The sequence below is a fragment of the Castor canadensis genome, chromosome 11 (assembly GCF_047511655.1).
Source record: "Castor canadensis chromosome 11, mCasCan1.hap1v2, whole genome shotgun sequence".
Taxonomy (NCBI): Eukaryota; Metazoa; Chordata; class Mammalia; order Rodentia; family Castoridae; genus Castor; species Castor canadensis.
Window position 1 is genome coordinate 109412059 of NC_133396.1, and position 23286 is coordinate 109435344.

The window sequence follows — 23286 nt, forward strand, 5'->3', positions numbered from 1 at the left end:
ACTTTCATTCCTTATTTTTAATTTTTAAACTAACTTCACTGTTTGGAAGTACTAAAAATATTGTGTATGTTCTAAATTTTTCAAACTTTAATATTAGCAATGATTTTGCTTTCTAACATGGAGGCAGTAGAAATGATATATTAGATTAGAATATGAGCTGGGTGGACATGGTGGTGCAAACCAGTAATCCCAGCACTCAGCTGAGACAGGAGGGTTGTAATTTCAAGGCTAGCCTGGGCTACACAATAAGACCTTGTCTCCTCCTCCCCCCTCAAAAATAGAATATATTCAATTACAAAAACAATTTCAAAATAAAACATACTTTAACTCAAATCCACTGAAAATAGTAACTAAATTGTTTTTTATCAATTTTTAAATATAAACATTGATTCCAATGATAGTAAAAGGAGAAGAAGTAAGAGCTACTTAATGATATTTATTTAGTATTACTTAAAAAGCAAGCTGGCTGGGCATGGTGGCTCCTGCCTATAATCCTACCTGCTTGGGAGGCTGAGATATGGAGGATCACAGTTCAAGGCCAGCCCAAGCAAACAGTTTGGGAGATGAGACCCCCATCTCCAAAATAACCAGAGCAAAATGGACTGGCAGTGTGGCTCAAGTAGTAGAGAAACTGCTATGCAAGCATGAAGCGCTGAGTTCAAACTCCAGTCTCACCAAAAAATTAAAATAAAATAAAAAGCAACCAATTTTTCTATATAAATTCTGAGAATAACTTGCTGCAATTATATTATTTCATCTCATAAAAACTAAATGTACTACACTTGATATTAAAAAAAAAATTCAAGTACAATGCCTTTACTTATATGCGAAAGGCTAAATAATTACCAAAAAGATCTTAAAGTTCTGCTATTAAAACTCCAGGAATATACAAACACTGGTTTATTTTGTTTTCATAGGATTTTTGGCTTTTTCAACTCTTGTGTTTAAAAACTTGATCAGCATATAGCAACTCTGTAGTTCTATTCAAAAAGAGAACAAGGCTGGATGTGACAGTGGGTTTACTTTTTCACAGGACAATGAATGTTACCAACAGGAAAGAAAGCTGCACATAGCCATGATGGTTTCCCTAACTCAATTCATTTCCCCCCATGCACATTTCTGAAGTCCCCTCAGTCAGTTACTCTCTAGCAAAACAAACACATCCAGTCCTAAATCACTTCTAACACCAACTCTTGAGTTTGAGATCTGCTACACTTTGAATCATTATCTACACATGGACAATTTAAGCACAATCCCCAAATGTTTTTTAATTTGGTAAACTAATCACAGTGAAAATTAAGAAGTAAAAACCTACTTGTTTTATTAACAACCTTGGACTGCAAATCAGGGAAATGATCAAAGAAGGAATCAACTTTTTGAAGTTCTATATAATTTTTTGAATTACTACATAATGGAATTAAAAGCATGATTTCTCATGTGATCTGGTAAATTTGTTCTGGGTCCAAGACTGTACCCTGAATCCCAACCACCCATTTCTTAATGCTCAATTCATCCCAACAGGTACTGTACATTGAACATGAATAGTGTAAATCTATCACTACTGCTAAAAAAAAGTTTTAAAAACTTTATCTATAAAAGATAACCTTTAAAGTTAATAGCAAGAGATACACTTTGGAAGGGATATGGGCCTTTAGTAATCAAATACCACCTTTTAATACAAATTAAATTTGGGCAATTTATTTTGGAAGTTGAGGAACACAGACTACAGTTTAAGTCTGTTGTCTATTTCAACATGTCAAAAAGAAGAAAGCTACAATAGGACCTTTCCCAAATCAGAAATATAAAGGATAACTGGATAGGACAGAGAAATCTGAAGCACATTAACTCACAAAGGAAACTAGTGTCACATTTCCTTAGAGTCAAAACACTGAGTAGAAAACAGAACTCTTTGCTATCTTCACATGAAAATAGATACAGGTTATGTATCTTAGAAAAACAGATCCAAAGGTGTCCCTATCAGACCAATATGACAATAATACTGGGAAAAAATTAAGTAATCTTCATAGCACATTCAGTAGACAAATTTCACAAATGACAAATAAACTGATCAGCAGAAGTAGAAAAAGTTCCCAAAACTTTCAGAGGTCATCATATTTTCCAGGATCTCTAAATACTCATTTAACCCTTCTCCAAATTTTTGTAATATACTAAAACTAGACAGACACACGCAGTATTGGGGTAAGGGGTGCAGAACTGTCTAGTTTAATTTCATTAAAGAGTTCTGTAAGAATAATCAGTCTCTTGAAAGCAGTTGGGGGAGTATCTACATAAGCAGCTGACTCTCTACAGAGATGGTTCTGTACTTTTCCAAAGGGAAGTAAGCCTATTACTTGTGTATCAAGTCCATAGAATACATAGATTTGCCATTCTAGTCTTGCTCTGAGGTCTGACACAAGATCTAAAAAAGTTTCAGATAGGGCTGGGGGTTGTAGCTCAGTGTTAGGAGAGGCCCTGGGTTAATTCCCAACATCCCTGCCTCCCAACCATAAAAAAGTTTTCAGATAACTTAGGCAAAAACAAATTAGATTTTAAAAGATGATTTCTCCACTGGGGTGGTGGTACACATATTTAATCCCAGTGCTCAGGAGGCAGAGACAGGAAGATAGGAAGTTTGAGACCAGCCTGGGCTATATACCAAAAAAAGGAGTTTTCATAACAAGGGAAGTTCACTGCAGGAAGTACATAATAAGGATACTCAAATACAGCTCCTTACTCAGCAATTCAAATACTAAGCAGCTAGGTATATAAGAGTCTACATACACTGCCTAGCATTTAACTAATATATCACAACATTTAATCCTGAAGTACATTTCACATTAGCAAGATAGCAAAAATTCACTTTTTTCATTTGAAGGCAGACTTCATGTATAAATTTTGGTACCATAATAAGTTCCCTGTCTTTAGTTCCCTTAACTCTCAACATGCTGTATGACAAAATAAAAGATTTAAATTAAAGATGGCATCTTCAAATCAGAGGATTTGAAGCTTTTCTTCCAAGAAAAGTATAGCTAAAACATCATAGTCAGGGCAGAACACAAGTGGCCCTGAAGCATATAAGGATGAAAATATTACCAAGTATAAGCATTGTCATTTAAAACATAAGATAATGAGAAACAGGTATTTCAGAAGCTGGATTGGACTTTGAAATAAAAGCATACACAAATTAAAGGCAACCAGCTTCTTGTCAGCTGTTCCTGGCTCTGGGTATTAGAGCTTAGTTGTTCTTAGTTCCTTTTTTTATATGGTACAAGGCAGTCCAAGGGAATAGATGCTCCAAAATGCTTTTAATTCTAATACTGATTTTCCTCTTTGGCCCTGGAAAAGTCAGTCAACTTCTGGTAAATAATAAAAATTAAGTCCACAGGAAGTCCTGGTATTAACGCATATACAACTATACTCTGTGTTCATAAACAGAATAAAATCCTAACTTCTTAGCACTGCATTCAAAGCCCTTTTGATTTCATTTCAACCTTCCTTCCAGTTCCTATCACAATTATCTGCAAATGGTAACTCTAGGTCCTTTGCTATAAGAACTTTACCCTTCCTCCTCCTCTGCTACTGAAATTATACTTTTCCTTCAATCACAGTTTAAAAGGCTTCTATGACATATATCCCACCAATCTTTTTTCTTCTACTTCTTTTTTGCAGTACTGGGGCTTGAACACGGGGCTTCAAGCTTGCAAAACAGGAGTTCTACCAATTGAGCCACGCCTCCAGCTCTTTTTGCTCTTGCTATTTTGGAAATAGGGTCTCACTTTTTGCCCCGCATGGACTGTGATCCTCCTATTTTAAGCTTCCTGCCATTGCTGGGATAACAGGCAGGGGCTACCACACCCAGCTTTTTTCCATTGAGGTGGGGGTCTCACAAATTTTATTTCTCAGGCTGGCCTGGATCTCAGCCTCCCATTAGCTTGGGTGGATGCCACTATACCCAGCTGTTGGTTGATATGGGGTCTCTGTAACTCCCTGCCTGGGCTGGCCTTGAACTGTGTGTGATCCTCCTGACCTCAGCCTGTCAAGCAGGTAGGATTACAGGAGTGAGCTACCAGCATGGGGTTCCCATCAATTTTCTTAAGCATGTTCACTCTTTCTTCTAAATCCCATTGTGTTGTACTGGTGGATGTCCTGCCTTTCATTCCCCCACCGGGATAGAATCCAGTGCCTTACCAAGGTTAGGCAAGCACTCTGCCACTTGAGACACACCCCAGTCCTTCTGCTTGTATTTTTTCATTTTTGAGATGGGTTATGGCTAATTTTGCTCCTGCTGGCCTCAAACTCCATCCTTCTCCCTCCCTAGTAGGTGGGATTACCGACAGACCTGCACCACTAGTTAGCATTCATTGTGTTTTTCATTCATCTCCATTATTACTTCATTTCATTTCATACAGACTAAACTGCTCCTTGTACCTTCCCTACAGCATGTAAGCTTCTCAAGGTTAGGGGCAAAGGGACACTGCCTCACAAGCCTAGCAGTACTTTACACACAGTTTGTGCTTAAATGTGGAGCCAGACTGAATTCAAAGTAGTAGTGGGCCAACTTCAGGGAAAGTGATGTCTAAATCAATGTTTTTCAGACAGTGGATCACACCTAGCAAGTTATAAAACTTCTGTAGTAGGCCACCTACAAGGCAATTCCTTGTTGGGAATTGCAATCTTATTTATTTATTTATTTTTCAGTACTGGGGCTCGAATTCAGGGCCTTCACCTTGAGTCACTCCACCAGCCCTATTTTTGTGAAGGGTTTTTCAAGATAGGGTCTCACAAACTATTTGCCCGGGGTGGCTTTGAACCAAGATCCTCCTGATCTCTGCCTCCTGAGTAGCTATGATTACAGTCGTGAACCACTGGCACCTAGCTTGCAATTTTTTTTCTTGAGACAGTCTCGTGATAACCCAGGCTGGCCTCAAACTCACAATCCCCTGGCCTCAGCCTCCTGAATGCTAGGATTACAGATGTGTACCACCATACCCAGCTACAACTTTTTAAAAAACATTTTAAAACTGCCTAAAGATTTTTTCCAAGCCAGGCATGGTTGCTCACTTCTGTAATTCCAGCTACTTGGTGGGGTCAGAGATTAAAAGGATCAAGGTTCAAGGCCAGCTGGTGCATCTCAGTCAATAAACCGGGCATGGTAGCCCAAGCCTATGACTGCAGCTATATGGGAGGCTGGCAGGGGCAGAGAGAGAGACAGAGACATAGAGAGACAGAGAGAGAGAGAGAGAGAGAGACCACACTTGAAGAATAACTAAAGCAAACAATGGCAGGGGCATTGCTCAAGTGGCAGAGTGCCTACCTAGGGAGCACAACGCCCTGAGTTCAAACTTCAGTACTATCAAAATATACATATATATATATATATATATATATATTTGTGTGGGCTGGAATTATACCACTTATATACAGGCTCTTAAGCTCAGAAAACATCTATATAGATAACAGTTGAAAGAATGAACCTAACTGACTCTAACTAAACCACCACAATATCCTTTGTCAGTAATGCCATCATCTAGTGAATAAACTCACTGCAGATCCTGCTCCCAGAGCACTTTGCTATGATCATAAATTATAAAGTGTTTGCTTGTCAATTAAATCTCTTTGCTTATCTACCAGATTATAAGAATTATTCCCATTGAGATTTATCTTTAAAAATAATTATCCTTGAGACTGGAAATGTGGCTCAAGCGGTAGAGCGCCTGCTTTGCAAGCGTGAAGCCCTGAGTTCAAGCCCAAGTCCTCCAAAAAAATAAATAAAAATAAAACTTAGAGCTCTCAAAAATGTATTTAAAAAAAAAAAAATTATCCTTGAAAGCAGGGTAACAAGCCCTCACCAAAACAAACTCGTCAGTGGTAGCTAAAAAGACAACTGTTCTTCACAATTTATAAGCTCCAGACAAATTTTTATGCTACTAATGAAATACTGTTTCCTGGTTACAGCAATACATAAACGTGATCTCTAAGAGAAAGGTAATGTTATTCTCAAAATTAGTATTATTTGTTTTTTTGAAGCTACAGTTGTGACTGTCATACTCTCTCCATGGGTAGCCAACACAGTAAAGAAAGCAACAGTGAGAGTAAAGAATGCTTGCTTTATGGGAAATAAGTACTTGAAGTACATTAAAAAAAGAGACTTGCTTTAGCACCCCCCAGTATCTCACCCAATTTAGTAACAGGAGATAAAGAGAAAATTAAAATGCAAAATAGTTACATTCCACAATGGTAAAACCAAAGTTCAACTGTTATCTACATTTACAGGAATGTAACTGAATTTTTAACTTTTTTTTTTTTTTTCAGTGCTGTGGATTGACTCTAGGACCCTGCACATGCTAGGCAAGGGCTCTACCACTGAGCTACACCCCAAGCTGAAATTTTAACAATTTTAAGTAGCTAATCCCAGTCATGAATAATTGACTATTAATAGTCAAAAATAGCTGAAAAATAAATCAAAGTGGAAAATACAATAGTTTTAGAGTCTAAAGACCTGGGTTCAATTATGGTTGTCACTCAGTGCAACGCTCATGTTCCTCTTTTTTATAAAATAGGGATACCTTTACTTATATTCATGCAGCAAGTATTCACTGAATACCTCCTATGTGCCACCAGACATTTGGCTAGGGATACAACAAATACATAGTATTTGATGTGGTAGTCCCTGCCCTCAGGAGCTTATAATCTCCCTATCTGATAGGCCTGTTGTGAAGTTAAAATGTATAAATACTGCACTGTAACACACTATACACATTGCAAATTGGTATAATGATTATTATTTCTTATTTTACCTCTTAACTATATACTTTTATTCCAAGAGTTTAGCAAGAGCAAATAAATAAAGTATACATGGATCATATATGTTATTTGGTACTTAACTGATTTTTCCACTTAGTCTGGAATTCAGGAGCCTACCAAACCACTATTTGTTGACATAGTCTTAGCTAATGTCTCTCAAAATAACCACAATGATCAACTGAGAACACAGGTCTATATTCTGCTGTATTGTTCTGGGCATGTGACTTGGTATGTAGGTTGCATTCTCAACATCTGGCAAAAGAGTTTTTACTCTAGACCTCTAGGCCTTATGTAAGACCTACTGAATCACAACCCTTAAAAGGTGAGCCTGAGAATCTATACTTTTGATAAACACACCTTAAGTGATTCTCATACACACAAAGGTTTGTGAACCCCTGCCATAAAAATGTCCTTTGATCAATAACCATTTCAAATACTATTACCGAAATCTACCTGTAAAATGTGAACCAGATAGAATTCAGTTACAACAAAGAAAGCAGCTCTTGAGAAGGGACTTGACAGTCTATGTTATATGACTCATACAACTTGTAAAAATATTTCTTATGGCACCAACCTCTTTTTGTTCAATGATTTTTCAAACTGTCACAAAAAATGAAGTAAAAAATTGATTCTCAATAAACAAATTATATATATATATATATATATATATATATATATATATATAAAACCTAACTTATCTTATAATGTAATTTTAACAAGGGAAAGTTAATGGGTATATTACCAAGGATGAAAGCATATACTCTATCATAAATACATCCATGATTTTGGACTCTTGCAAGCCAACCTTAGAGGTCCATGTTTAAAGATAACAATAGCCAAATACCAAAGAAAAGGAAGGAAGGGAAGGAGGGAGGAAGGGGGGAAGGAAGGAAGGAAGAAGGAAGGAAGGAAGGCAGGCAGGCTGGCAGATAACAGACAAACTTAATTCTCAAAAACACAGGGAGTCCCACATCCATTACCACTGCAGACTAAAACCCTCCTAAAGGCATCTGTCAAGAAATCAATCAAGAGCTTTGGAACAACTTTTAACCTCCAAAAAAAAATTGACCTGAAGTTAGTTACTTCACATACTATATAATTAGTGCAAAGACACATTTATTTTGGTTCTATTTGTCGAAAGCATCCTTCACACATTAGCCTCCAGGTACATATACATCAAAGGGAAGAGATTCAGTATATGTTATGCTGGAAAAATTATAAGGTGGAGACTAACATTGCTACTCAAGAAAACTTTCCATCTGCAGTAAAATTTAGAACCCAGAGGGCTTCTCATACCACAATACCAAGCCCTGCAACCTGACTCTCTCCCAAACCAGCTACAATCTAGTCAATTTTGAAAGGAGAAAGGACAAACAACCATACTGGCTCCAATTTAGTTTAAACCACTGTTCCAAGATTCAATGAGGGCAGATCTTTGGTAAGCTGACTCTAAAAGAAATACAATGAAACCCTGGGAGTGTGGCTCAAGTGGTAGAGTGCCTGCCTAGCAAGGCCTTGTACTTTCCAAAAAAAAGTTGGACAAAGAAACCAATGCTCTTGTGTCTAAATCTCAAAATTACTCTGTTCTTTCACACCTCTATCAATTGTCCAAACAACTGTAATATATGAAAAGTGGAATAAAAACAATTTATACACAAGAGAAAGAGTTTAAAACAGGGGAAAGTCTTAAATAGTAATTATCAAGGTCCAGATATCCACCTATGACTTGATACACAATGACACATCTACACAGTAATAACCCATCTATCCCAAACTATCCCTAACTGGCACTATAGCAACATGGAAAGTTTTCTTGTGACAACAGAGGTTAATTTAAAGAACTTGGGTGAGAGACAAAGGAAAGCTTTAAAAACTGTTGCCTAAAGAATGCTTTTGGAAAATTAACATCAATCAAATGAGATCAAAACAAGTAGCAGGCACAGAAAGAATCGTATCTATTTGGTGGCTGGTTTCCTCCTCTTATTTGAAAGGGAAGGACAAAGAAGGAAGGGAATGAGAAATGGAAGGAGAAAGAGGGGGAAACTGTATAGCTAAGATCTCAGATTTTACCAACTAGCTTGCTTAGGCTGCAACTATCACTAATTCCACCAAAGTACCATACAAGTTTAAAAGAATTTGGAAATCAAAATGCACACAGTCAGAAGGGTATGAAACCAATGCCAAAAGATTTTTGATCATCACAATCTTCCAAAGATGTAGTCTAGGCAAAATGTTCTTTTCCCGTGTCCTCTAAAAGAAAGTTCTCTCTGTGCTCACTAAGGATGTGCCAAAAAGCACATCCAGAAGGAAAAGACTTCCCAGGTTGCTAACCTAGAACCTGAGCCTGAGGCAAGTACCTGTCCTATAGGATCACTTGAAGTCTCCTTTACAATATCCAGTTTATAGCTGGGCTCTGCTGCAGAAAACACAATAAAGGCAAAAGGCCACCAAGTCTGTTTGTTGAGATATATATACGTATATATATACATATATATATATGCATGGTAGATAACGTTAGCTGTAGTCTCCTACAGAATTATTTTAGTTTTGTTCTTTTAAATCTTATAAAAAGTAATTTAAAACTTTATAATAAATTTATAATTTTTAATATTTTCATTTTGAGCCTAAAATAAACTTCCAAAGAGAAAGAAAAATGACAGCTACAAGAGTTACTGTCAGAGGAAAACATTGGCCACAGATTTTTGAGTTACTTAGAAAGAAAATAACTAGGTGCCCAGGTACAAGAAATCAAAAGGTCATTATTGTATTCTGTATCTGAATGTTCTACACCCCAAAAGACTATGAATACTACCCGACAAAAGCCAGAGAATACTAGAAAACAGTATGTAGAAAAAAAAAATCTATTTATAGAAAGGACACAGTAAAGTATGAGATCTCCAAACACGTGCTTTGGTGAGCTACTCTTTCTTGAGGTGGAAGGTATGAGAAAATAGAATGATTGGAAACCACAGGGTAAGACTGTGTAGGATAAGAATGGGGACACAAAATGAAAAAGAAAGGATAGGGAAGACCAGACTTTCAAGGTACCATCCCATTTGCAAACCTTGAATGAATCTATGGTTTTATAAGAGGAAAGCAAACAGTTGTGGAAATTACAATTTAAATAACATGTTTATAAAAAATTAGAAAGACTTCATGTGAGCAAATCCCATCATGGAGGAAGAGTAAAAATATGAAAAAAATATGCAATACAGATGCAGTTAAGAAAAGAGATACAGAATTGAAGGAGAATGAAGACAATGAGAACATATGCCCACCTACAAGTCAACCAGCAACCATTAGATGAATTTTAACACAAAGTTCAAAATTACAAAAGTAACACCTGGATTAGAGTAGTGGAGGAGGTCTGCATAGAAACTGAAGACAAGGCAGCATCCTAGGAGCTTTAAGAGATGTGATGGGGAATATGAGGGGGGAGAGGCTGCAGTAGGGGATGGGGGTGGGTTGCAGCAGCAGAAGAGGCCTTAAAAAGAGATGGGAAAGCAATCTAGAGTACAGAAAGAACGGGATGAAGTATGGGATCACAAGAGCATAGAGCAGGAAATACAATAGAGTTGGGCATACTGTAAAAAAAATGCATAGGTCAAAGACTTAAACGGGAATTGTAGTTTGGGGGGAAGTAGGAGCTAGGGGAACTCTACCATAAACCTGACTCAAAAGAAGTGTGACTACCATAAACCTCATTAAAATCTTCGCAGTAGCAAAGATGCTGAGGTGGGGGAGCAGAAGACGGATGCACTCAGAGGGATGTGGTGATGGAGACACTAGATTCAAAATCAGAATGTAATACCGAGATAGGGAGAAGAGAAGCTACGTGTCAACCCCTCCCCCTCAAGAGGCATGCAAGGATCAGAAAAGAAGGTACACTTTTGAGGGTGTGAATACAAAAAGGAGAGAAAGGACAAGTAATGGATGAAAAATATAGGAGGTGCTTAACCGCAAGGGAAAAGTAACTAAGAAAGAAAAAAGGATGGAGTCGGGAGGGATGATGTTTACAGAAGAAAAGTGGGAGCGGATCACATGTCCTGCCGGGCCTAGAGGCCAGAAGGGACTGAGGGGAGTGGCGGGGCGCAGGGAACAGGAAACTATGATGCTAAAGATGAGAACTTGGGAAGCACACAGTACTGGCTGGGTCAAAAGAGGAGCCGCAGTCAGTAAGAAGCAGAGGTTCACTATGGGGAAAACGAGGGTCAGTGAAGAGCAGAAAACAGCATGCCAAAGTGGGAGGCAAAGGAGGAGAAATCAGCCGAACGCACGCGGGCGTGCAAGGGTAAAAGCACAGGGGGTACAAGGACACAAACTGGAGCCTACGGGGAGAGGGAAGTGAGAGTCGCAGAAACCGGGGAAGGAGGTGGCGGGGCAGGGGCAGTGGAGGCCTGAGGGGGCGGGGGTCCCGAGGGCCGGGGCGGGAGTTGGGGGAGGTGCAGCCTGAGCGTGACAGAGTGCTGGAGAGATGCGGGGACAGGCGGAGGGGGTCGGGGAGGGTAGGGCGGCGGCCCCGATACTCACACCTCCAGGATGCGGTCCCCTTTGCGCACCCCGGCCCGATCGGCCGCCCCCCCGGGCAGCACGGCGCTCACATGCTGCAGCGGCGCGTACAGCTCCCCGTTGATGCTCCGCAGTTGCCCGCCCTCGCTCACTTGGCCCCGCACGTTGAAGCCATAGCCGGACTCGGACTTGACGATGCGCACGACCCGCGGGCCGCCGCCTCCCCCGCCGCCGTTCCCCGCGCAGTGGAGCCCGGATCCCCCACCGCCGCCGCCACCTCCGTTCCTATGAGGGGCTGAGGGGTGAATCCCTTCACCGTCCTCGTCCGCCATCTTGCGAGCAAGCAAGCCGTACCCCCCCACACTACGCCTCCACTCCTCCTGGCGCACACCCGCCCTTCTCGGCAGCCGGCGCGACCCCTCGACGCGCGCGCCCTCCCCGCCGGCCGCGGGACAGAGTCGGCCACACAGCGACCGGTGGAGGAAAAGGGGAGCAGGGGGCGGGGAAAAGCGAACGGTTGGGGACCGCGGGGCCTCCTGGGAGCTGTAGTTCTGGGCTCTAGGGGCGGGAGGGGCTGGGCCCGGGCCTGAGTGGAGGTTATCTGACGCATTCTGGAGCAAAGGCTTCTGGAAGTTGTGGTTTATCTATTAGCCTGTCTTAGGGGGTTTCATCAGTTGCGTGGTGAGCATCTAACGCAGCCTTTGTTGTGGATAGAGATTCCACAGCTGACGCGGGGGAGAGTTTCTTCTTTTCTCCTTTCATTTCATAACCTTTTAAAAGCAATGATGAGTACAAGTGGTGCTTAAGCATGAACCAAGACCTGGGTTCAATCCCCAGAGCCAAAAAAAAAAAAAAAACAGTAAAAATTAGGATTAGCTGGCTGAGTGGCTCAAGTGGTAGAGCGCTTGCCTAGGAAGCATGAAGCCCTGAGTTCAAACTCCAGTACTGCCAAAGAAAAAGGATTAGTTGATGTTTGTGGTTCAGTGAGGGGCTGAGCAAATTTCATTTTATTCCATAGCCCAACAACCTAGTGAGACAACTGGACCATAAATTAGTTTCCCTATTTCACATATTGGGAAACAGAACCATAGAGTGCTCAAAGTCAACCAGCAACTAAGTAACAGGAACTAGGTAGGGCTCAGTTATTTTTGCACAACGTTCTTTTCATGTATTGCAACTACGTAAAAACTATGCCCCAACTACACAAAAAGCATATGTAAAGCAGAAGCTACAGTCTCAGTGATTTAGAAGTAGCTATTAGAGTGATCAAGTGATAATTTCAACTGAGCAATAATTTTGAAGTTACGTTTATTTCAAATTCCCAAGAGCACAACGGAATTCTTTGCAAATAGCAGCAATTGATCTTCAAGGATACTTAACAGAACTCAAACTTACGGATATTGTGCAAGTGCCTGGTAAAGGCAAATAAGGAAAGAGAGCAAAAATGATGAAAATAGCTTACTTAAGCAATTACTACTCCAGTCTGACATTTGATTTTACCCTACTTGATAGGGTCACACGTTAGTCTACTACTATTTCATGAATCCTGTAGAAGACACAAGATTCTGGGGTTAAAGATGAAAGAGTATTATTCAGTTCATAAGAACCAACAGGAACTTCAGCATGTTTGTGTCATTTCCTCTTACCCACTCACCCCAAGTACCACATGACTGAAAGGGCTCAGATGAATGCTGTGCTCTTAATAGATTTACATCACAGCCTAAGACACTAAACTTGGAGAAGCTGCCATTTTATAGGAAGCAGCAAGCAAACCTGTTCTTTGTCCTGAAGGAAGACATTACTTCATCCCTCAAGGTTATTTGCTGCAAACACAACCCCACAGCCCTGAGAAATGACCCTGGTAAAGAGCAGTTAGGATCTTGCATACTCAGCATAAAGAAGAAAATGAGTAGAAGCGAAGACTGTCTATCCCAATATTACTATGTGCCAAAACGGTGTTAAACACATATATCTACATCTCAGTAAATTCTTACAACTCTATAATGTCCCCACTTTTATAGATGAATAAAGATGCATAGAGAAGTTACACAACTGAAAAATAATGAACCCAAAAGCAGAGGTCTGATGACTTCTAAAAGCAACAAAAATCCCTCTGAAGGAATCTAGGACTATGTAAGAGTTTCCAGGAATTGCTGGTGATGGAAGACCTAGTAAAAGGATTAAGAGACCTCACAAAATGTGGGATAAGGACACAAAGTCATCATAATTAGAACATAAAAATAAATGTGGCCTTGTTTTACGACAAAACTAATGAGCAAGGATCTTGATTAGTTACACAAATTGCGAAATAATAAAGTTGAAACAAGAATTTTGATCCAAATCAGCACCAGTGGCTCATACCTGTAATCCTAGCTACTCAGGAGGCAGAAATCAGGAGGTTTGTGGCTTGAAGCCAGCCTAGGCAAACAGTTTGTGACACCCTATCTCACAAAAACCCTTCACAAAAAGGGCTGGTGGAGTGGCTTAAGGTGTAGGCCCTGAGTTCAAACCCCAGTACTACAAAAAAAAAAAAAAAAAAGGAATTTTGCTCCAAAGAATTTTGACATAACTCAAGTACTAGAGTGCTTGCCTAGCAAGTCAGTACTGCCAAAAAAAAAAAAAAAAGAAGAAGAACTTTACTCCAAAATAATAATGGAATTTGGTTTGAACATGAATCATTCAGTTTGAACTGACTTGCTAGATGGGAGGAGACTTATCTACTAAAGCAAAGTGTCAGAGAAAGGAAAAAGCAGGAAGCCTATGCTATAAGAGCCAGTTTCTCATTTGTGTGTTTAATAAAAATATACTGAGTGGGATGTCGTGGCTCACACCTGCAATCCCAGCCACTTGGGAGGCACAGATAGGATTCAGTTCAAGGCCAGTCCAGATAAAAAGTTAGATATGAATAATAAAAGAAAAAAAAAAGTAAGACCACATCTCAACAAATAAGCTGGGCATATGACACATGCCTATTATCCCAGCTAATGGTGAGGGGAAGGGATAAATAGAAGGATCTGAATCTAGGATGGCCTGGGCCAAAATGTGAGACCCTATTCTAACATAGGGTCATTGGATAAATTATGATATATCCTCAATGGAATCACTGTAAACAAAGAATAAGGAAGATCTTTATGCATGATATGAAATGCTCTTATGGAAACCATGCATGGTTAAGTGAACACAAAGTGCATCACAGACTGTAGAATGTAATACCATTTGTGTACAAAAGAAGAACCATGTATATTTGTATCTTTAAAGTACAAGAAGCTAGGTGTGGTAGTGCATGCCTTTAATCCTAGCACTTAGGAAATGGAGGCAAGAGAATCAAGAGTTCATGGTTAGCTTGGGCTACATGGTGAGTTGGAGGCCAGCTTGACCTACTTAATAAGACCCTGTCTAAAAAAAAAATTCAGGAAATTGATAATATTGATTGCTGCCAGGGAGGAAGACTGAAGCTGGGTTGGGGGCAGTAGTAGTGGGGGCAAGGGGAGATCTTTCATTTTATTCCTTTCTGCAATTGTTCTCTAACATCTGAATTTTCAGTCAGATGAGTGTTACTTATTCAATAAGTAAATAAATAAAATATTCAGGGAGAATCATAATGAAAGAAAAGATCATGATCAAAATCAGAAAATAAAATAAATTTGAATAAATTTCTAGATACTTATGACCATCCAAAACTGAACCAAGAGGATATTAACCACCTAAACAGATCTATAACATGAAATGAAATTGAAGCAGTAATAAAGAGTCTCCCAAAAAAGAAAAGTCCAGGACCTCACAGATTCTCTGCTGAATTCTATCAGACTTTTAAAGAACTAATACCAACTCTCCTTAAACTTTTCCACAAAATAAAAAGGGAAGGAATACTGCCTACCTCATTCTGTGAAGCCAGTATTACACTCATCCCAAAACCAAAGACACATCCAAAAAGGAGAACTATAGGCCAATCTCCTTAATGAACGTTGATGCAAAAATCCTCAATAAAATGATGGCAAACCGAATCCAACAACATATCAGAAAGATCACTCACCACAACCAAGTCAATTTCATCCCAGGAATGCAGGGGAGGTTCAACATACATAAATCTATAAATGTAATACAGCACATTAATAGAAGCAAAGATAAAAACCACTTGATTATCTCAATAGATGCAGAAAAAGCCTTTGATAAGATTCAACACCACTTCATGATAAAAGCTCTAAGGAAACTAGTAATAGAAGGAATGTACCTCAACATTATAAAGGCTATCTATGACAAACCTATAGCCAACAGCATACTTAATGGAGAAAAACTGAAACTATTTCCCCTAAAATGAGGAACGACACAAGGGTGCCCACTCACCCCACTCCAATTCAACATAGTCCTGGAGTTCCTAGCCAGAGCAATAGGCAAGAAGGAGAAACAAAAGGAATACAAATAGGTAAAGAAACTGTCAAAGTATCCCTATTTGGAGATGACAAAAATCTCCTATTTTGGAGACCCAAAAAACTCTACCCCAAAACTCCTAGACACCATAAACAGATTCAGCAATGTGGCAGGATACAAAATCAACTTAAAAAATCATTAGCTTTTCTATACACCAACAATGAACAAATTGAGAAAGAATATATGAAAACAATTCCATTTACAATAGCCTCAAAAAAAATCAAATATCTAGGAGTAAATTTAACAAAGTATGTGAATGACTCTACAAGGAGAAGTACAAACCCCTGAGGAAAGAGATGGAGGAAGACTACAGAAGGTGGAGAGATCCTCCGTGCTCATGGATTGATAGAATCAGCATAGTAAAAATGACCATACTACCAAAAGTAGTCTACATGTTCAATGCAATTCCCATCAAAATCCCAATGACATTCATAACAGACATTGAAAATCTACCCTAAAGTTCATTTGAAAACACAAGAGACTATAAATAGCCAAGGCAGTACTCAGCAAAAAGAGCAGTGCTGGAGGTATCACAATACCTGACCTCAAACTATATTACAAAGCAATAACAATAAAAAACAGCATGGTACTGGCACAAAAACAGACATGAAGACCAGTGGAACAGAATAGAGGACACAGATATGAATCCACACAACTATGCCCACATTATTTTTGACAATGGTGCCAAAAACATACAATGGAAAATAGCCTCTTCAAATGTTGCTTAGAAAATTGGTTATCTGTCTGCAGAAAACTGAAACTAGATCCATGTTTATCACCCTGTACTAGTATCAGCTCAAAATGGATCAAGGACCTTAATATCAGACCTGAAAATATGAAGCTAGTACAGAAAAGAGCAGAGAATATTCTGGAAGCAATAGGTATAGGCAAAGTCTTCCTCAATAGAACCCCAGCAGCTCAGCAACTAAGAGAAAGGATGGACAAATGGGACCTCATGAATTAAAAAGCTTCTGCACAACAAAAGAAATGGTCTCTAAATTGAAGAGAACACCCACAGAGTGGGAGAAAATATTTGCCAGCTACATATCAGACAAGGGACTGATAACCAGAATATACATGGAGCTCAAAAAACTAAACCCCCCCCAAAATCAATGAACCAATAAAGAAATGGGCAAGTGAACTAAACAGAACTTTTTCAAAAGAAGAAATCCAAATGGCCAAAACACACATGAAAAAATACCATCTCTGGCTATAAAGGAAATGCAAATCAAAACCACACTAAGATTCCACCTCACCCCTGTTAGAATAGCTATCATCAAAAACACCACCAACAACACATGTTGGCGAGTATGTGAGGAAAAAGGAACCCTCATACACTGCTGGTGGGAATGCAAGCTAGTACAACCACTCTGGAAAACAATATGGAGGCTTCTTAAAAATCTAAACATAGATCTGCCATATGATCCAGCAATCCCACTGCTGGGAATATACCCAAAGGAATGCGATTCAGGTTACTCCAGAGGCACCTGCACACCCATGTTTATTGCGGCACTATTCACAATAGCCAAGTTATGAAAACAGCCAAGATGCCCCACCACTGACAAATGGATTAAGAAAATGTGGTATTTATACACAATGGAGTTTTACTCAGCCATGAAGAAGAATGAAATCTTGTCATTCTCAAGTAAATGGATGGAACTGGAGAACATCATCTTAAGCGTAGTTAGCCAGGCTCAGAAAGCCAAAAATCCTATGTCCTCCCTCATATGCGGACTTTAGACCTAATACAAATGCAGTAATACTATTGGACATGGGTAACATGCTAAGGGGAGAACACATACAGGAGAAATAGGGAAAGGTAAGAAACCCAAACTTGAAAATGTTTGATGTGCCCACTGTAGAGGAGCTAATATAGTAACCTTAAAATGACAGAGATCACTATGGGAGGTGACCAGGAAGTAGTACAGAAGTCTGGCAGAGATGAACAAATGTGCGTTGTAATACACTTGTGCATGGAAGCAATGCTAGGAATCTCTCTGTGTAGCTATCCTTATCTCAACCTAGCAAAAACACTATGTCTTCCTTATTGTTCCTTATGCCTTCTCTTCAACAAAATTGGAGAAGAGGGCAAAAAAGGTTCTGCCTGGAAGCGAGGGGGTGGGAGGAAGTGGGAGGGAGCAGGGGGCAGCGGGGAGAAATGGCCCAAACAATGTATGCACATAAGAATAAATGAATTTAAAAAAAGAAAGAAAGAAAATAAGCCAGATGCCAGTGGCTCACGCCTGTTATCCTAGCTATTCAGGAAGTAGTGATCAGGAGGATCGCGATTCAAAGCCAGCCCCAGGAAAAAGTTCATGAGACCCTTTCTTGAGAAACTCTTCACAAAAGTAGGGCTGGTAGAGTGGCTCAAGATGAAGGCCCTGAGTTCAAGTCCCAGTACAGCGATAAAAAAGAAAAGAAGACAATAAGACACCATTACTGTTCTCAAGAATTCACTGTGTAGCAGGACAGACAGCAAAAGACAAACAGAATTACAATATTGCATAATGAGAGCTGTGACAGAAGCCTGCACAAGCAGCTAGGAGGGCAGAAAAGGGGGGCCTTTAAGCATCCAGAGGTTGAGGAGTTAGGGAAGACAATTCATGAACTGGGGGAGTGAAGCCGAGGGATTGTAGCTGAGAAGAGTTAGCAAGGCAGAGAAGGATGGTGGTGGAAGGGCATTGCTGACAAAGGGAACAGAGTATTCCAAACACAGAGAGATTTGAAAGAACAAAGTGCAATGTGAGGAACATGCAGTTCAGGAGGACTGGAGCAAAGGGCCCAGAGAAAGAAGTGGACATGGAAGAGTGTGATCTGGGAGGCCTTCACGTTTGACTATCATGCCCAGGAGTACGAATTTCATTTGTAAAAATTTAGGGACCTCTGAATGCTTTTAAGCAGAGCTGCAGTATTTGCAAATTTGTGCTTCAGAAAGCTCACTGTGCAGGATGTGTGGAGAGTGAATTGAGATAGAAAGACCAGGAAGAAACCATTGCAGTGATTAGGTGAGAAGTAATGAGATTTGAACTAGGGCAGTAGAGGTGGGAATACAGGATGGGGACACACGGAAGAGAAAGGACTCAGTGACTACTAGGATCTCAGGTGTGAGGGGGCAGAGAAAGAGGAAGGAATGATCTAAGACTCCCCAATACAGAGCAGGAAAGGAAAAAGTAAGAGGTTTACAAGGAAGATGATGAATTTAGTTTGGGGGCTGGTGCTTTTGAGAGGCTTGTGGGAGAGCCAAGAGGAATTGTCCAGTAACTGATTGGATGAGTGAGTCTGGTGTTTGGGAGCCAGGTATGGGCCAGAGCCCAGATCTGGGGTCCTCGGCTGTGTGTGGGTGGTGGGTAAGAGTACCGAGGCACAGCATATAGTGAGAGGAGTGCCAAGGCCAGACCCCAAGGAATCTCCCTCCACTCCTAGTTAAAAGACTCCAAGAGGAAGGGAGTTCCAACAAAAGTCCAAGAGGAGTCAGAGACCTGGGGAACCCAGAGAGAGAGTGAGGTCTTACAAGTCGGTGAAGCTGCATTCGGAAGCAGGATCTGAACCCTGTACAGAGTACTTTCCACCCAAGGGCTTGTTTCGCCATCACAGCAATGTAAATAGAGGTATCCACAAGAAACGAGGCTCAGATAACCAGCAAGTCCCAATCTCACTGCTAGTTAACAGCAGAACTGAACCTTGAACTCAATTGTTCCTGACACCAAGGCCAGGCCGCTCTCCACTATTCAGCTTCTTTTTGGTTAAATAAGAAAAAGTTCCTCCTGGTCTTTGTGGTCTGCAGTCAACAGGTTTCCATGACTTTTTTGTGTAGGAGTTACTTAGGTGAGACTCCTGCCTCTGCACTTGTGCGCACATAGTCCTTTGGTCCTTGATGTCCTGTCTCGTCCCTTCTCCTCTTTGCTGGTATGAATTCTACTCAGTTTTCAAGCCCTGGCTAGCTTACTCTGACATCTCTTCTTTCTAAATCCCTGAGGCAAATATGGCTTCAGGTGACCCCCAATGAGTCATGCTCTTGTGTAATCCCCTCTCCTTGAAGGTGCATGGAAACTACGACTGGTTTCTAAGGCAATAAACTATGGCAAGGGTAGAAGCTATGTCACTCCCATGATTGCATTGCTTCTGTAGTGTTCATATGCTCCTTAGCAGATTCCTGCATGAGCTTCCCCTGCTGGCCTCGAAGAAGATGCCTGCCATGCTGAAAACCGCCTATTAAGACAGCCATGTGACAGGAAACCACAGGGACCTCCAGGAGCTAATAGCGGCTCCTGCGCACAGCAAGAAATTGGGATCCTCAGTCCTGGTCCCTTATGAAATTCTGCCAACAACCACATGAGCTTGGAAGAGGATCCTGAGGTCCACAAAGACACAGAAAGCAGCCAACACCATGATCTCAGCCTTGTGAGACCTGAGCAGAGGATCCAGCTAAGCTGAACCCATCCAGATTCCAACTCCAAGCAAAACTGTGAGATCAAGAATGCATGGTTTTATTATTAATTAATTTATTTATTTTGGGCCAGTACTGGGGTTTGAACTCAGGACTTTGTGTTTATAAGACAATTGCTCTGTTTTTTGCTTCAGTTATTTTTTAGATAAGGTCTTTTTTTTTAATTTTTATTTTATTCATATGTGCATACAATGTTTGGGTCATTTCTCTTCCCTTCCCCCCCATTCCCCCTTACCCCTCAGTACCCGGCAGAAACTATTTTGCCCTTGTCTCTACTTTTGTTGAAGAGAGAGTATAAGCAATAATAGGAAGGAACAAGGGTTTTTGCTAGTTGAGATAAGGATAGCTATACAGGAAGTTGACTCTCATTGCTTTATTGTGCATGTGTGTTACCTTCTAGGTTATTCTTCTCGAACTAACCTTTTCTCTAGTTCCTGATCCCCTTCTCCTATTGGCCTCAGTTGCTTTAAAGTATATGCTTTAGTTTCTCTGCGTGGAGGGCAACAAATGTTATCTAGTTTTTTAGGTGTCTTACCTATCCTCATACCTCCCTTGTGTGTTCTCGATTTATCATGTGATCAAAGTCCAATCACCTTGTTGTGTTTGTCCTTGATCTAATGTCCACATATGAGGGAGAACATACGATTTTTGGTCTTTTGGGCCAGGCTAACCTCACTCAGAATGATGTTCTCCAATTCCATCCATTTACCAGCGAATGATAACATTTCGTTCTTCTTCATGGCTGTATAAAATTCCATTGTGTATAGATACCACATTTTCTTAATCCATTCGTCAGTGCTGGGGCATCTTGGCTGTTTCCATAACTTGGCTATTGTGAATAGTGCCACAATAAACATGGGTGTGCAGGTGCCTCTGGAGTAACCTGTGTCACAGTCTTTTGTGTATATCCCTAAGAGTGGTATTGCTGGATCATATGGTAGATCAATGTTTAGATTTTTAAGTAGCCTCCAAATTTTTTCCCAGAGTGGTTGTACTAGTTTACATTCCCACCAACAGTGTAAGAGGGTTCCTTTTTCCCCGCATCCTCGCCAACACCTGTTGGTGGTGGTGTTGCTGATGATGGCTATTCTAACAGGGGTGAGGTGGAATCTTAGTGTGGTTTTAATTTGCATTTCCTTTATTGCTAGAGATGGTGAGCATTTTTTCATACGTGTTTTGGCCATTTGAATTTCTTCTTTTGAGAAAGTTCTGTTTAGTTCACTTGCCCATTTCTTTATTGGTTCATTAGTTTTGGGAGAATTTAGTTTTTGAGTTCCCTATATATTCTGGTTATCAATCCTTTGTCTGATGTGTAGCTGGCAAATATTTCCTCCCACTCTGTGGGTGTTCTCTTCAGTTTAGAGACCATTTCTTTTGTTGAGCAGAAGCTTTTTAGTTTTATGAGGTCCCATTTATCTATGCTATCTCTTAGTTGCTGTGCTGCTGGGGTTTCATTGAGAAAGTTCTTACCTATACCTACTAACTCCAGAGTATTTCCTACTCTTTCTTGTATCAACTTTAGAGTTTGTGGTCTGATATTAAGATCCTTGATCCATTTTGAGTTAATATTGGTATAGGGTGATATACATGGATCTAGTTTCAGTTTTTTGCAGACTGCTAACCAGTTTTCCCAGCAGTTTTTGTTGAAGAGGCTGCTATTTCTCCATCATATATTTTTAAAGACAAGTTGGTTAGAGATAGGGTCTTATACTTTTTCTCTGAGCAGACCTCAGACCTCAATCCTCCTACCTATTTCTCCCTTATAGCTAGGATTATAAGTGTGATTAGCTAGGATTATAAATTAATGATATCTCATTAACTTTTTGCCTGGGCTGGCTTTGAACCTCAATTCTGCCAATGTCTACCTCCCAATATCTGGGGACCACCATGCCCGGCATGCATGTTGTTTTAAGTTCCTGGATTTGTGGCACTTTGTTATGTAACAATAGATAACACATGTACCTCTTATTATACGTATGGTCAGCATGACTCAGTTCAGACCACAACTCTATATCTAGCTGAGCTTTATCTTTCCAATCTGAACATAAGCTTCTTGAAAACAAGGACCTAGCCACATGTGACTTGTCACATCCTGACTGAGTGAGAGGCACAGAGAAGGAATTCAACAAATATTTATAGAACATTAGTCCAGGAAAGGACTAAAAAGTGGCTAATGATCCCTGCTCGTGGGGATCAAATGTATAGTATGTGGAAACCGCCTAACAGAATTCTTAGCACACAGATATTATGAAGAAGACTAATAAATATCATTATCTAATCCCCCTTTTTTTCTGGTGAAGAATTCTCTCCTTCCACCACCACCCTTCAAAACATAAACAGACCAGCAAAGTATAGCAACTTGTTAAAGATTGAAGAGCATATCAGTAACCAGAACTCAACCCTAAGAAGAAAAACTAAATGACTTCAAAGAAGCAATGAACTGGGCACCAGTGTCTCATGCCTATAATCCTAGCTATTTGAGAGGCTGAGGTCAGGAGGATTGTGGTTCAAGACCAGCCCAGGCAAATAGTTTAGGAGACTGCATTGCCAAAAAATAACTGGCAGTGTGGCTCAAGTGGTAGAGCGCCTGCTTTGCAAACACAAAGCCCTGGGTTGAAACCCCAGTACCACCACCAAAAAAAAAAAAAAAGCAATGAGACTTGCCATTGCCCCTGGACTCATTGGTTAAAGAAAACATAGGCCCTCTTTCCATGAAGATAACATGAAAAATTATATTTTTGGTATGTGGAGTAACCAGGAGAGGATAAAACCTAGAGAGTAAGAGGGTTTATTAGTCAAGATTCTTTTGGTTGCAAGTGACAGAAACTCAATTCAGACTAACTTAAGCAAAGAAGAGTATTTTTCCTGGCTCACAGAGTTAAGGAAGACTCTGGTATCCAGTTAACTGTAGCTATAAAACAAACCACCCCAAAACTTTGTGACAAAATCCCCTATCACTGTATGCTCATGGACTCAGTGGGCCAGAAATTCAGATAGGTCACAGTGGAGATGGCTTGTGTCTGGTTGGTGATACCTACAGCCTCATCAAAGGCTAAGGGTGACTTGATGACTGGGGTCTGGAAACACGTATGGAGGTT

General features: G+C 40.3%; 1 protein-coding gene across 2 annotated transcripts in view; it reads right to left on the reverse strand.

Annotated features, from left to right (window-relative positions):
- Snx27 (sorting nexin 27) overlaps window positions 1-11803 on the reverse strand; it is an 86473-nt gene extending 74670 nt beyond the window's left edge. The window contains exon 1 of one of the 2 annotated variants that reach the window (XM_074048095.1): window positions 11335-11803. In XM_074048095.1, coding sequence (XP_073904196.1) covers window positions 11335-11645 — 311 coding nt within the window. In that variant the 5' untranslated portion in view covers window positions 11646-11803. The remainder of the gene's footprint in view (window positions 1-11334) is intronic. The other variant, XM_074048096.1, reaches the window with a different exon arrangement.
- Window positions 11804-23286: the final 11483 nt, after the last annotated feature.